At 29.6% G+C, this 13,159-nt stretch overlaps 2 protein-coding genes across 4 annotated transcripts in view; one reads left to right on the plus strand and one right to left on the minus strand.

Moving 5' to 3' along the window:
- Nucleotides 1-442: 442 nt before the first annotated feature.
- LOC111026418 (PAX3- and PAX7-binding protein 1) lies at nucleotides 443-5,426 on the minus strand. 2 transcript variants are annotated; one of them, XM_022304498.1, is made up of 15 exons: nucleotides 5,246-5,426; nucleotides 5,008-5,177; nucleotides 4,796-4,940; nucleotides 4,235-4,340; nucleotides 3,976-4,130; nucleotides 3,612-3,891; nucleotides 3,365-3,554; nucleotides 2,703-2,823; nucleotides 2,462-2,647; nucleotides 2,161-2,360; nucleotides 1,378-1,528; nucleotides 1,116-1,311; nucleotides 856-1,060; nucleotides 665-789; nucleotides 443-575 (listed from the first exon to the last, which is right to left on the minus strand). In XM_022304498.1, exons 1-15 carry the CDS (start codon nucleotides 5,424-5,426, stop codon nucleotides 536-538), a joined length of 2,451 nt encoding a protein of 816 aa, XP_022160190.1. In that variant the 3' UTR covers nucleotides 443-535. The 2 variants fall into 2 exon arrangements, with proteins under 2 accessions (XP_022160190.1, XP_022160191.1); XM_022304499.1 differs by lacking the exon at nucleotides 5,246-5,426 and having other exon boundaries at nucleotides 4,796-4,906; nucleotides 5,008-5,110.
- Nucleotides 5,427-9,289: 3,863 nt separating this feature from the next.
- LOC111026423 (tigger transposable element-derived protein 4-like) overlaps nucleotides 9,290-13,159 on the plus strand; it is an 8,469-nt gene continuing 4,599 nt past the window's right edge. Inside the window, exons 1-3 of one of the 2 annotated variants that reach the window (XM_022304510.1) lie at nucleotides 9,290-9,818; nucleotides 9,959-10,282; nucleotides 12,016-12,117. In XM_022304510.1, the coding sequence (XP_022160202.1) occupies nucleotides 9,494-9,818; nucleotides 9,959-10,282; nucleotides 12,016-12,117 (751 nt within the window). In that variant the 5' untranslated portion in view covers nucleotides 9,290-9,493. The remainder of the gene's footprint in view (nucleotides 9,819-9,958; nucleotides 10,283-12,015; nucleotides 12,118-13,159) is intronic. The other variant, XM_022304511.1, reaches the window with a different exon arrangement.

Below are 13,159 nucleotides of genomic sequence, written 5' to 3' on the forward strand. Positions count from 1 at the left end.
ACTACCTATACTATTATTTTTATATTTAAAACTGATAAGATAAAAATATCAAAAAAACACATCATTTTAAAATCATTATACATTCGTCGCTCCATTCAGAATTTAAAATTATAAATCATGTATAAACTAAAGATGACAGTGCAGAATTAGGAAAAATAAAAATTATAGTTTTGTGTGAAATGTAAAAAAGTCTAGCAATAGGGATTTTTCCAGGGGGGAAAGCAATTGGAAGTGTACAAACTTACTTATATTCTCTATTTAATGCATTATCTGTTTACGCTTTACAATAAATAAAAGCACACACGAAATTATATTTTAAATAATAAAAAAGTTGGTTGTGTAAAACATTATTTTTCAACAGCCAAAAAATTATTTTTATTAATATTATAAATAAACATATTGTTAAAAGGTGTAATAATTTACACATGGAAATACAAGTATCTATAATTAATTAAATATAATTTTAATATTTAAATTTCACTAGTACATTAGTCATTACAAACGATATACCGATGGAATGAGTCAGAATGAAATGTCATAGTCTGAGAACTTCGTTGAGTTTATCCAGGGCCAGCCTATTAGAAAAACAAACCAATCATTTAATTACAATAGTAAAAATAAATTATAAACATTAGAATTGTGAATTACAAATATTTCAACATACTTTGCCTGTGGATGTGACTTATCTATCTCTATTGAAACTAATTTTGACTGGTTTAAAAATGGTGTTAGTTCTTTAGGGGTAGTGTTTCCATATGACAACCATGAACTAGGTAACATCCGAGCAATCTAAAAACGTTAACATTTTTAATGATTTTAATGTACGGTGTTTATAAACAGTCAATAAAAATATACCATTGTAATTTTTAAAATAGCTTCTAGTGGCTGTAATGTTCGAACAGATGTCAACAAATATCTGTTGAGTATTTGATTTATGGCTAAATCTATTAACACAACGTCTTCAATGATTCGATGCCAACTCAGTATATTTCCCAATAATTTTACAGCCATGTTAAACTGTCTTTGAAAAAATACATTCATACGACCAGTATTCATTACTCTGGAAAAAAAATAATTTTAAGACATTGACTTTATACATTTTTAAATTAACTCACTGTCTAGAGGAAATCGGAATAAACACATCATAATCAACAGAGTCTCGTATTCTGTCCACTATATTGGTCATCAACATCATTAATAATTTACTGTCTGGATCAATAGTTGGGTACACGTCCAGTATATGCTTAACAAGACTACAGATATGTTTAGTCTGTTTTGACGACAATGGATCCCACTGACTCGTTACCATTTCTATAAATTAAAAAGGAATATTTTTTATTTTAAAAGTTAAAATTTTTTGTTTGTAAGCATACATACGATCAATTTTAATGAGCACAACTTTTTCTATAATTTTTGGGATTAATTCCAAATCAACGTCTTTTGTCAACTGATCAATATTATTATTTCCTTTCATGGTATATTTTTGCATACTTTTATACCAAAACATATCTTCTAACTTCAGATCATCCTATAGAAATCACACATACAATTTATAAACAGTCATATAATGGCTTAATTTCTAATAAAATATACATATTTTTTATAAAATCAATAGATATTATATTAGGGACTGTAAAAGATAAAACAGTAAAACCAAGACTAAACGGAATTTCATCAACTAAAGAAAAGAATATATATTATTACATGTGTAACACATGTTGAGACAAATATATGTATATATATTTTTTTTTAATTAGCTTTTATTAGCTAAATATATATAAAAATTAATATTGTTCTCAAGTTTTTCTTGCAAAATATAGCTTAAATAGATATCCCATATCTTTATTTAAAAAAATGTAAGTGCCCAGTGGCGTGCCCAGGAAATTTCAATAGGGGGGGGATATATGTTATAAATGTTTAGGTAAAAGTACATTTAAATTAATATAAAATAATTAAATAAGTTGAAGTCAACCAAAAAAAGTCAAGGGGGGGGGATATAACCCCTAACCTCCCCCACCCCTTGGGCACGACACTGTAAGCGCCACATTTTTTTATGGGAATGTACTGCAAATAATTGATATCAATAGTTTGTCTGTATGATTTCAATTGATTTTAAAAATAAAACTTTGATTCAATATTTTATACTTCTAAAAGATATACCTCTAATGGATTCCATGTAAGCATTTCTATACGAACAAAAGGTCCCACTAACTTGGGTAAACACACATTTACATAAGCTTCAATATAGCTGTCCAAATACTTGTTTTTCCATTCTAGCATATGTTTTAACACTAAATCAACTGATGAAAATTCCTCAAGAACATCGTCCAATAACAGGTTTGAGTCACTTTTAATAACCTCTATACAAAAAAAAATCACAAATTAAATTCAAATATATTAGAATGTAATTAATATTTGTTACAATAAAGAAGTCGAGTAAAATTTATAAAATGATTTGTACCTAATTGATTTCTAAATGCTGATGCATCTGTTTCAGGAACTTCTTCATCGCTAGACATTCCATCTGCATGTTTACCTATTGCTTTTATTTCTCTCATTCTCATACGTCTGATGCGACGACCTTCACGCTCTGCAGCTCTTCTTTGTTGTTCTTCAGATCTTGTGTGTGTTGTTGAAACTCCTAATTCTATTTGAAAGTTTAAATTTAGATATTTAAATAAATAATATTAATTAGTAATTACTATTAGTTGAAGATTCTTCTGCTTGATCTCGAACATCTTGTCTACGCCGGGCTATCAAATCGGTACGTCTCTTTTCATACATCTTAGCTATACGTTGCTCCAATCCCACAAGCGAAGGAATCTATTAAAAATCATTTGACTTAGTTGGAATAAGTACACAGTACAAATAATAACAAGTAATTAAGACATTAATGAGTAATGTAATTGATCCAAGAATTCATACAATTATAAATAAGAATAAATATGAAAATAAAAAGTTAATGGTTAACTATGAGCATTATTACAACAGCTTATTCAGACAGTAAAATAATAATTGTTTTTTTTTATACAAGCTAAAAAGATATCCAATAACATTATTATTTGTATTATTTGGGACTTAAAAAATTCTTTTATCATCATACTTTCTACAAAATACAAAAAGGTTTAATTATTAAAATGTAATTTGTTGTTATAAGAAAATATTAAATAATATGTATTGTATATTTATAGTTCCACATCTACATAATATAAAGAATTCACTTAAATAAAGTTACTAATATTGTATCTTAAAACAATTTTAGAATGTTAACTAAATATCATTTTGTAAGAGTTAAATAAGCATTATTTCTTTTACAGTAGTCTGTCTATTGAATAACATCACTAAAATTAGAAAACACGCCTACCTTTTCATCAAGACATTCTACCAGATCAGTGACGTACCCACGCAAATCTTGATAAAACTGAAAACAATCATCCAACTCGGGAACATTATTTCTAAGCTTTTCAATTCTACTCTTATTCTCTGGTATTTCATTTATCAAATCTTCATGATATTTCTGATCTGGTATCTGATTTTTTTTTATCTCGTTTACTCTGAAATAAAAATACAGATAAGACTTTACAACTATGAACTTATTATATATGACATACATTTCTTTAGATTTATTTATGATATCATCTAGCTTCATTATAGTCATCGGTGCTTGTGGAGCGTACGAGTCAGAGAATCGAGGCTTTTGATTTATTAATGTTGGCATCATAGCTTGCTCTTGTATAACCATATTGTTGTACATGGCAGCCATGCCAGCAGACTCCTGTTGTGCAGCAGCTAATTGTGATCCCGTTACTGCTTTCCTTATTTGTTGAGTTTCCCAATCATTATCTTCGTCAAGTTCATCAGGGTCTTCAAACTCAGTGTTGTTAGAGTGATCTAAGATTAATTTATATTTTTAAACCATTTAAATTACAATGTTTTAATGTCTGTAACACTAGTAGAATTAAATATTTTAATCACCAGCCATCGTAGTGTGTAAACTTTTTTTTCGATCCTCAGCTTGACTAACAATTCCCGACATAACAATAATACCATCATCATCACTATCTTCTAATTCATCTTCTTCTCGTGTTAAACGTCGACCAGTAATTTGTTCATTATCAACTTTGGATTCACTAAAGCATTTGTTTTTTTTTTTTTAAATTTGATTATTATAAGTATTTTCAACATTTCTGCCCTTGCGGGCATTAATTTCAATAAATAAATGATATGAAAATACTTATGAGATTGTGAGGATATTGGTATAAAATCTTCTCCCAAATCACGTGCTTGTTGTCTCCGTTTTCGAGCGGCATGAATTAATGCTGCATCAGGAATTTGTCCCTCTGAAAGTAAAATTATTACATTACTTTTTTCAGATACATATAATTTTAAACTAAATTTCTGCCTTCTTCTAAATATATTTGGTCTGATAAGTCCTCGTTTTTTATGATTCCAATACAATCTATTTGCAAATTTGTTTAAACAATATTATGAAGAGGTAATTTTTAATTTTCTTAGTAGTTTCTCTAAGCATAAGAAAAAACTAAAGACAACCTGCAAAAAATATTGAAAATATCTCAATAAATGCAGTTTTAAAATTTAAACCCAAATTCAGAAGTTTTTTTATTGAATAGTTACGTTGCTTTCATATTTTAAACGATAAATACTCCACACAACGAATTACCATAGTTTATCTTTTATCTTATTTTATTTGATTGTATCTAACATTTTTTAAATTTGTGCTTAAAAATGTTAATAGCCCACATAATTAGTTCTTATTATATAAGCTTATTCTTACTTTTTAATATTATTTTAACTTGGTCAGGATTAGAAAATCGATGAGATGAAGAACTGTATGAATCAGGTTCTTCATCTGATGATACATAGCCGGCCATTTCAGCAGCTCGGCCTGTAAGCATTATTTCCTTTTCAACAGGTTTAGACTAAACATATTAAACAATAAAATATAAAACAAAATTATGTAATTGACATAATTTAATAATGAATTACATTAAAGTTTGTTTGTTTTTCACCGACAATAGGTTTCATTGTATCAGGAATAACTTTTGATTTTTTGCCATTTTCTACTTTATCTCGACCCATTTTTTCTTTATTCATTTGTTTTTTAATTTTTTTACTATATGATGATTTTTTAACTTTGAATTCTTCGCCATCATCACCTTAAGAAATACAGTTATTACTCCATGATCAATAACAATATTTAATGGTTAATTTAAAAAATACTCACATTCATTTAACTCATCTCCAAAACTCAAAGTGTTAACTTTCTTTAATGTCTTTTCTTTTTGTGGTTTTGGCATTTTCAGTACTGTATCAACATCCATTTTTTCTTCATTTTCATTGTCTTGGAGACCGTCAGAGTCTCTGACACGTAGGTTTCGTTTAGGCTTCCTAAACTGCATAGCCATTTATAACAACACTTTAAAAAAACAAAACTCAATATTAGAAGTAATAATTATGGACAACAATTTTGAAAATTCAACTCAATTTGACATTTTCACATGTAAATAAGCAATATTATGTTTTACAAACACAAATTACAGTTCAAGTGATCGTTGATAACATAATCAATATCAAGAATGACCAGTTCACAGATAATAAATTCCCTCAAAAGATACCTTAGGGTGGATCGAATTAATGTAAAAAAAATATTTTATTTTTGCAAATTCAAATAGTACTTAAAAGTTGTGGTTTATACTCAAATAAATGTATAAAATTTATTAAAATTTATATATAGCGTATAGGGACCAAAACACAATATATTTTCCCAACTATTAAAAAGTTTATATTTAAGATTCATTTTTTCGATCCACCCTAACCCACAGCTAGCCTAAGAATTAAATATTATGGGTCTTACAATATTATTATGTAGCATGTGGTCTTTTTTTCTTAAGTATCTTGTCTGATTCATAAACGGATTTGGGTCGTTTTGTTGTAATTCAAGTTATGACATTGTAAAAGTTTTACATAACGTCATAATTGAGACATTTGGTCCAAATGATTTGGACATTAAATTATAGCCTGTCAAGTGTCACTACCTAATACCTATTGTCGTCCTGACAAAGAATAATATTACTCTGTACAACAATGTTATAATTAATCAATGATTGAACTGCATCAGTAGGTAATGCAGTACACTTAGATATAGAGTATTATTATTCTCGGGTGGTGCTGCTGCCTGCTATGTGACTTCCCACATTTCCTAATAAAGATTCATCTGTATGAGTGTATAATGAGCACCATTTGTCATAATGTTTAGTATAGTATTGTGATAGATAGCTGTCGCTATGATTTGCGAGGCTTTGTGCAATTTTTTTAATGCGTACCCTGCAAATAGCCATCAAACATACAGACAACTAAAAAATTATAATTATTTACTGGGTTAATTAATGCACAAACTAATATTTTCAGTTAGAGTAAGAGTTAACCCAATTCGTAGACATCAATAATATAGATACAAATATTTCTTATAATATGATGTATGCAATACCACTAGAAAGCGGCATTTTTCGATCTTTATTTGTATAATTATATAAATACTTTAATTGTATATAAGAAATCATTTAATTTGTGTTACTTTATAATAATACTAAACCAAGAGCTTTGCTTTATTATACTTTACCATACACAGTTAAATTTTATTTTATTTTTTTGATACGGTAAATATTTCTAAAATATATTATAAATGTAAATTAATAAACAAATAAATTACCTAATAAATTTTAACCGATGAAAATTACAAAAATTAGTAGGTAGGTACCTAGTACCTACCTAATTGGGTACCACATAAAATATATTTGTATTAATATTACATACATATATTATTATATATATATATTTATACATTTAAACGATTTATAATCTATACAGGTGCAAGTGCCTCTATAATAAGACTTAAATTTGGTAGTTAATATTGTAATTTGTAAATGACAGGAAGTTAGTAGTTATGGGCAGACACCAGAGCCGGTTTTAAGAGAAGGAATTTCACCGGTGAGTTCCACTTTGAGGGCCTAAAAATTATCTAGGAAAAAATAAACAAAAAATTTAATTTTTCTTTTTAATGAGAACATTATCTGAACAATTATGTGTTTAACAAATAACAATGATGTTGATATTTTAGATTAAAATTGTAATATTATTCGTGTAATCTTATATGCGATCGCGACTCACTTATCAGTATTACTAGTATTTACTTAACTTAAAGAATTTTAATTAAATCAAATAGTCGGCTATTTTATTGTCACTGTATATAACATTATATGATATCGTAGATATATAGTTATATTTGTATTGTACTATTGTGTTTGTGTTAGATTTTTGGTTGGAAGATCTTAATTTTTATATAACAGTTAAGCTTCTTTTAATTTAAGGACCAAAAGTTGCTGAAATTGTAATTGCACATTGTACCTCCCTAAAAACAATAAATAAAATAAAATATCTTTTAAATTAGAATTTGAAAAAAACATTAAGTGGACAGTTTGTTTGGTTTTATTTTCAGACCCCCAAGTTTCTAGAATTGTCACTAAAGGCTTGTATACAGTTTTATTAGATTCTTTATAACACTATCAGAAATTATATATTATAAGTTGACACTATGACAACTCGAATTGACTGCTTAGGTTAGTTACTTTATAAAAAAAAAATAGTTCGCAATCATTTTGTAGGACCCGCCACCCGGCCTTAAAAAGTGTGAATGTTTTAATTTGAGTCTTCTAAAGTTCTAAGCACATTACCTGCAATAAGCAAGATGGAGCTGGATAGTTGTTTAATTGTGTGATGGGTTATTTTAAGAGCTTAAGTTAGTATGAAATTTAAAATAATATTATTTGGCTAATTGATTAAGGGTAGTCATTTTTAGGACTTTAGGAAGATTTTTGTTTGTGAAATACCAAGGAGAAAACATTATTAGTCGTAAGCAAATAGATTGAAACGCCCGACACGTTTTTCCAGAATAATAAAAATAAGATACGTATAGGTAATTACTAATTACTAAAGGATGAACGAGCTAATTTGCCATAAACTTAATTATAAAAATGTTACGTAGTGGTTTTCAAATATTGGTAATGGGTTAATGAAGACAATTGTGTAGGTAGGTAGGTACCTTAACAAAATATTGGTCAAACACCAATATCCGAATCACCAATTGGTGACGAAAACCAACAAAGAACACGTGGCCTTCAGCAACCATCATACATGTGTAGAGTAAGTACAAGTACCTCCAACAAAGATTTAGTAGGTATATATTCATTATAATATAATTTTAATTACTCCGAGATGTTCCTCGGATAAGTTGTGTTCCACACTACAAGGATAAGTTTCGGTAACAGAATAATTAAAGTTAGGTACAACAAATATTTAGTGCTATGAACATGTTGACTCTAGCAAATTTGTATTACACTTGTTATGTTACGAGGTGATTTTTAAATATTGGTAAATATTATTTTTAATCTAAGCAAACAGTTTGTCAAAACGGGACACGACGCCAATGTAGTAGTACCTGAATCTTACATTTAATAAGCGATTAAAAGCGTTGACTTACTTTGCCGTCAAACACGTTCAAATGTAAAATGAAACCTGTGGGCAAAATCCATGTATAAGTACCTACTTCTATATTTTACGATTGATATTTTTTGAATATAACAACCAAATAGGTAAGTGGTAGCAAAATTCTACATGTTTCTTTAAACATCCAATTTCGTCAAATTTTAATATGAAACGCTTTTAAAAAAATCATTCCTATATATTATATTCTATGTATTAAATTTCTGTAACATGTAGTTGCTATAAGTGTTACCTCTTAGGTGTTTGTTTCACCGACATACTTGAGAACGAATAATTAATAGCATAAAAAATATAATTATTGTTAAAATGTTAAAATGTATAACAATATATTTATATATAGGATGTGATATGTACAGTGAGTACTAATAAAGGCGTAAAGTCAGTACATGGGTATCAGTACATAGGTACCTAAACATGTCTTGTGAAAAAAACTATCTGCAAGTACTCTAAACGTATTAACATTCGAAATAACTGTTGATTATTTTTGTAATGTTTAGCATGGCTAGCAAAGTATTTGTAGTTATATTAATAACGTAAGATACTGAAGCCAATTCCAGTTTATACTTGGTATCGATTATAGTGACAAATCACAATACATAAATTCTAATAACTAACAGTCTAACAGGCAATACGTAATACGTTCTATATAGTATCGGTTTGTAGTGGCTATTCATATCGGTTATAGAAACCGTAAGGTGGTTGCACTGCACTTATAGGAACCGTAGGGATGATAAGATGGTAGGTAAAATAAAATAAATAACTATTAAGTAATTTTGTCGAATGCAGCAATGTCAATTGTGAATAATATATATTGTGAATTGTAGATACCACATTATTACTTCCGTTATGTATAGGCAAAAGGCAAAGTTGTCCAATTCATTAGGCACGCACAAATAATACTCAATATATAATTATGTCGACCGTAAAAAAGAGAAAAAGTTTAACGATAGAGCAGAAATGTAACATAATTTCAAGTTTGGAATCGGGATGTAGTAACACGTTTATTTCACAACAATACAACCTGTCGCACTCAACGGTGTCGAACATTTTCAAACAGCGTGCTGAAATAAAAAGGACATTCGAACAGGCGTCATTTGCGACGAAAAAAATTCGGTATTCCATGAACCGAGACATCGAAAACGCCTTGCTGGAATGGTTGAAACGTCATCGAGGAACGAACGTGTCGGTTAATATACCGTCGCTGCAGGCCAAAGCTGACGAGTTTGGAAACTTATTGGGCAAGTACATCATATTTTAATATTAATACACGTATGACCGTAAGGGCGTCCGAGTCGGATTAATATTTAGTCATGACAACATTTTGTCATGGATATAATGCTCCAATTATTTTTTGATTTTTCCTTCTGCGGCCCTCCAGGTAAACCCAATTTCAAGTGTTCAAGTTCGTGGGTGCAACGTTTCAAGCGCCGTCACCATAGTGAGTTTGTGAACGTAAACAACAACGACGACCGCGGGAAAACCCAGGTAGTGGTACGACCTCGAGGAACTCCACCGGAAGTCTCCCAAACTTTACCATTGGACGGTACACCACGAGGAGCCATCGACCGTTGGCTCGAGAACGAATGGCCCTCACTGCGCAAAGGATACTCGGATAAAGAAATCTATAGCGCCAGCGAGACCGGAGTGTTTTATAAACTGATGCCCGACCAATCATTCAGATATCAAGGGCACAAATGCACAGGTAACGAAATGTCATTACAATATTTTATAATATTAGATAAACGATTGTCGTTATAATATTATAACATATAACTAACTTATGATTAAAAATAATTAGGTTTTTAATAATTTAGCCGCTCCTAAGGATATACTATATATAAATGTTATACCACGGTCCGCCGGTTACCTACCACACTAAATAGACTACCAACCGCTGTCCATATTGTAGGACGGGGTCGGGAGTAACGGGTAACCGCGATATTTTCGTTATATTCTCGATCAATCCAATAATAATTTAAAAATTAATATTTTCTTACCACCTTTATCGGCTGAGTGAAGTCTCGTACGCAGTCATAACTACTCATTTGGGTCCACCAGACACGACGTATGGTGTAGTTAAATCTTAAATGATATAAAGAGATTAGAAGTATATTATTTTTAATTAGGAGCTATATAATATTATAATGTTTGTGTATTTCAGGGGTGACTAGAGTTTGAATCATTTACAATTTTAATTCTTTAGAGGACTCGACCGCATGTGATGTCTCCGTCCTATAAACGTACATTTTCAATAGGCACGACAAATTTTACGATCACAATAATAATATATATTTTAGTCTGTACGTCTATACTTTCTAAAATGTTTGTTGTACATTTTAAGTTGATATCAATAAAATCCTCTGAGACGTCCTTAAATTGTATTATGGGTGATGGGTCAGTTACTCGGTTTACTCTAAAAGATGAAAATTGATTATCGTTAACGTAAAATGTACCATGTTATAATAGTTTGTAAGATGGAGACAACACATACCTACAGGGCCGGCGGCAATGGGGGTATAGTGGGTCGTCACACCCCCCCTGTTAAATTTTTTTGTAATTATCAGTCGGCAATTTCAGGGAGCCGTTGTCCGGTGGAAATTATACTTTAAAAAAAAAAAAAATATATATATTTAATATAGGAACGGGTCCCGGCAGTCGGCAGTTGAGAATTTACCGATTTAGAAATCTAAATACTGCCGACTGATATTGTCGGCTAAGGAGTAAGGACCCGTATTATAATACTATAATATATATTTGTTTTTGTACATTGTACAACGTTAAGTCTGTCGACATATCATTGCCATCGCTAATCGGCATTCGACAATCCCTATCTCAAGTACCCGTATATAAACTATTTTGTTAATAATATGATGTACTGCCATCTGCCGTCTGCTAAATTAAAAAAAAAATTTTATTTTTTACTTAATTTTTTGAGTTATTGACAAACACTGGTTGATTTATATTCGTACACGACTTATTTTTTAGATCTTAAAATAGTTCNTGTATGTTTTAAAGCATTTTGGTAAATCCAAAATAACATGGAGGTGTTCAAAAAGGTCCTCCTTTAAATGTATGGGAGAATTATATACTAACATTCAAAAAGAAGACCCTGTATTGAAGTCCGATCATAACGACTTTGGAGATAGTGAAAAGGTAGATGTGGAAAAAGCACTATGCATTATGAAAGAACAATCAAAAAGTGGCCTATCTAAGCCACTAGAAGTATTTGCAGAAGGAGTTGCTAAGTTGGACGGTAACATAAGATCAAAAATGCCAGTGGAAGATCATGTGAAAAGAACTTTGAGAAATCAACGTTCAAAATTAAATCCAATTGAACCAACTAGTCTTGACAATTTGATCATTGATGTACCTAAATTAAATTAATAATTAATATTTATTAATATTACTATTGTATTTAAAATTCATGTTCAACAGATGAGTGGTGCACTACAGGTTATCCTGAGTATGAAAATCTTTTAATTTTTGACAATGGCGTTGATTCTGGACAAAGGATTTTGATTTTCGGCACTGTAGAAGGTATGAACAATTTATCAAAATCCAGTACTTGGTATTTAGATGGTAATTTTTCACTAGCAAAGTATAAAACGTGTATAACAATATACTGTTTAGTGTATGAATCATTTTAGGTTAATAATTAATATATTAAAAAATTTAAAAATGTACATATTATTATTTTATTTTACGGCTGTGTTCCGCGAAAACCTTATAAAATGTTAAGCGTTCCGTCATTCGAAAAAGGTCAAGAACCACAGGTCTAAGGGTTGTAGGGTTTGGTAATTTCGTATACGCAAATGAATACAAAATGTCAATATTTAAGTCAGAATGAATTTAAGAAGTAATTCTTATAGTTCCGAACCGCCATAGCGTATTTTTAAAAATCTGTCTTTTCCGAATCGCGGAAAAAATGCCCACGGAAAAAAACCCACCGAAAAAAAGCCCATGGAAAAAAAACCCATAGAAAAGAAATCACCAAGGAAAAAAAGCCCATGGAAAAAAAACCCACAGAAAAAAAGCCCTCCAAAAAAATTTAAATTAAAAATAAATGTTAATACATCTATATTTAATATAATTATTATATATTTTTTTATTTAATCTAGTTTATACAATCTGTAAATAGAAAAAAAAGTACAATAAGCATAAATGATGTTTTTTTAAAATTATTATATATATTAAGTATCTTGAGGGAAGAACCAACCAGCGAAGGCACTGCGTGGATTACAATGAAGGAAAAAGGACAATTGACAATTTTTTAGAAGCTATTTCATATAACACACGAATAAAGCACGATTAACTTTATGTATACTATAATTTTTGCGACTATTGCGATTATTATTATGATTATGTTTTATTATCTGTAATGTTGTGATGATATCATCACTTATGACATTTGTTAATTATTATATTTATAGTTTGAATCACGGATATAGATACTAGTATCTATATCCGTGGTTTGAATATTATGTACTGTTTTATCACAAAATAAAATAACTATGTATATGGTATTTGAGTTAATCAACAAAATAATATAAAACACACTTTTATTTTCGTGGGTTTTTTT

Source organism: Myzus persicae, unplaced genomic scaffold (assembly GCF_001856785.1).
Source record: "Myzus persicae strain clone G006 unplaced genomic scaffold, MPER_G0061.0, whole genome shotgun sequence".
Taxonomy (NCBI): Eukaryota; Metazoa; Arthropoda; class Insecta; order Hemiptera; family Aphididae; genus Myzus; species Myzus persicae.

Coding starts and splice junctions, on each gene's coding strand:
- LOC111026418 (XM_022304498.1), bottom strand. CDS start 5,426: ATGGCTATGCAGTTTAGGAAGCCTAAACGAAACCTACGTGTCAGAGAC. Junction 4,131..4,234: donor ATATCCTCACAATCTCATAA/GTATTTTCATAT, acceptor CAAATGCTTTAG/TGAATCCAAAGTTGATAATG. Junction 2,648..2,702: donor AGAAGAATCTTCAACTAATA/GTAATTACTAAT, acceptor ACTTTCAAATAG/AATTAGGAGTTTCAACAACA.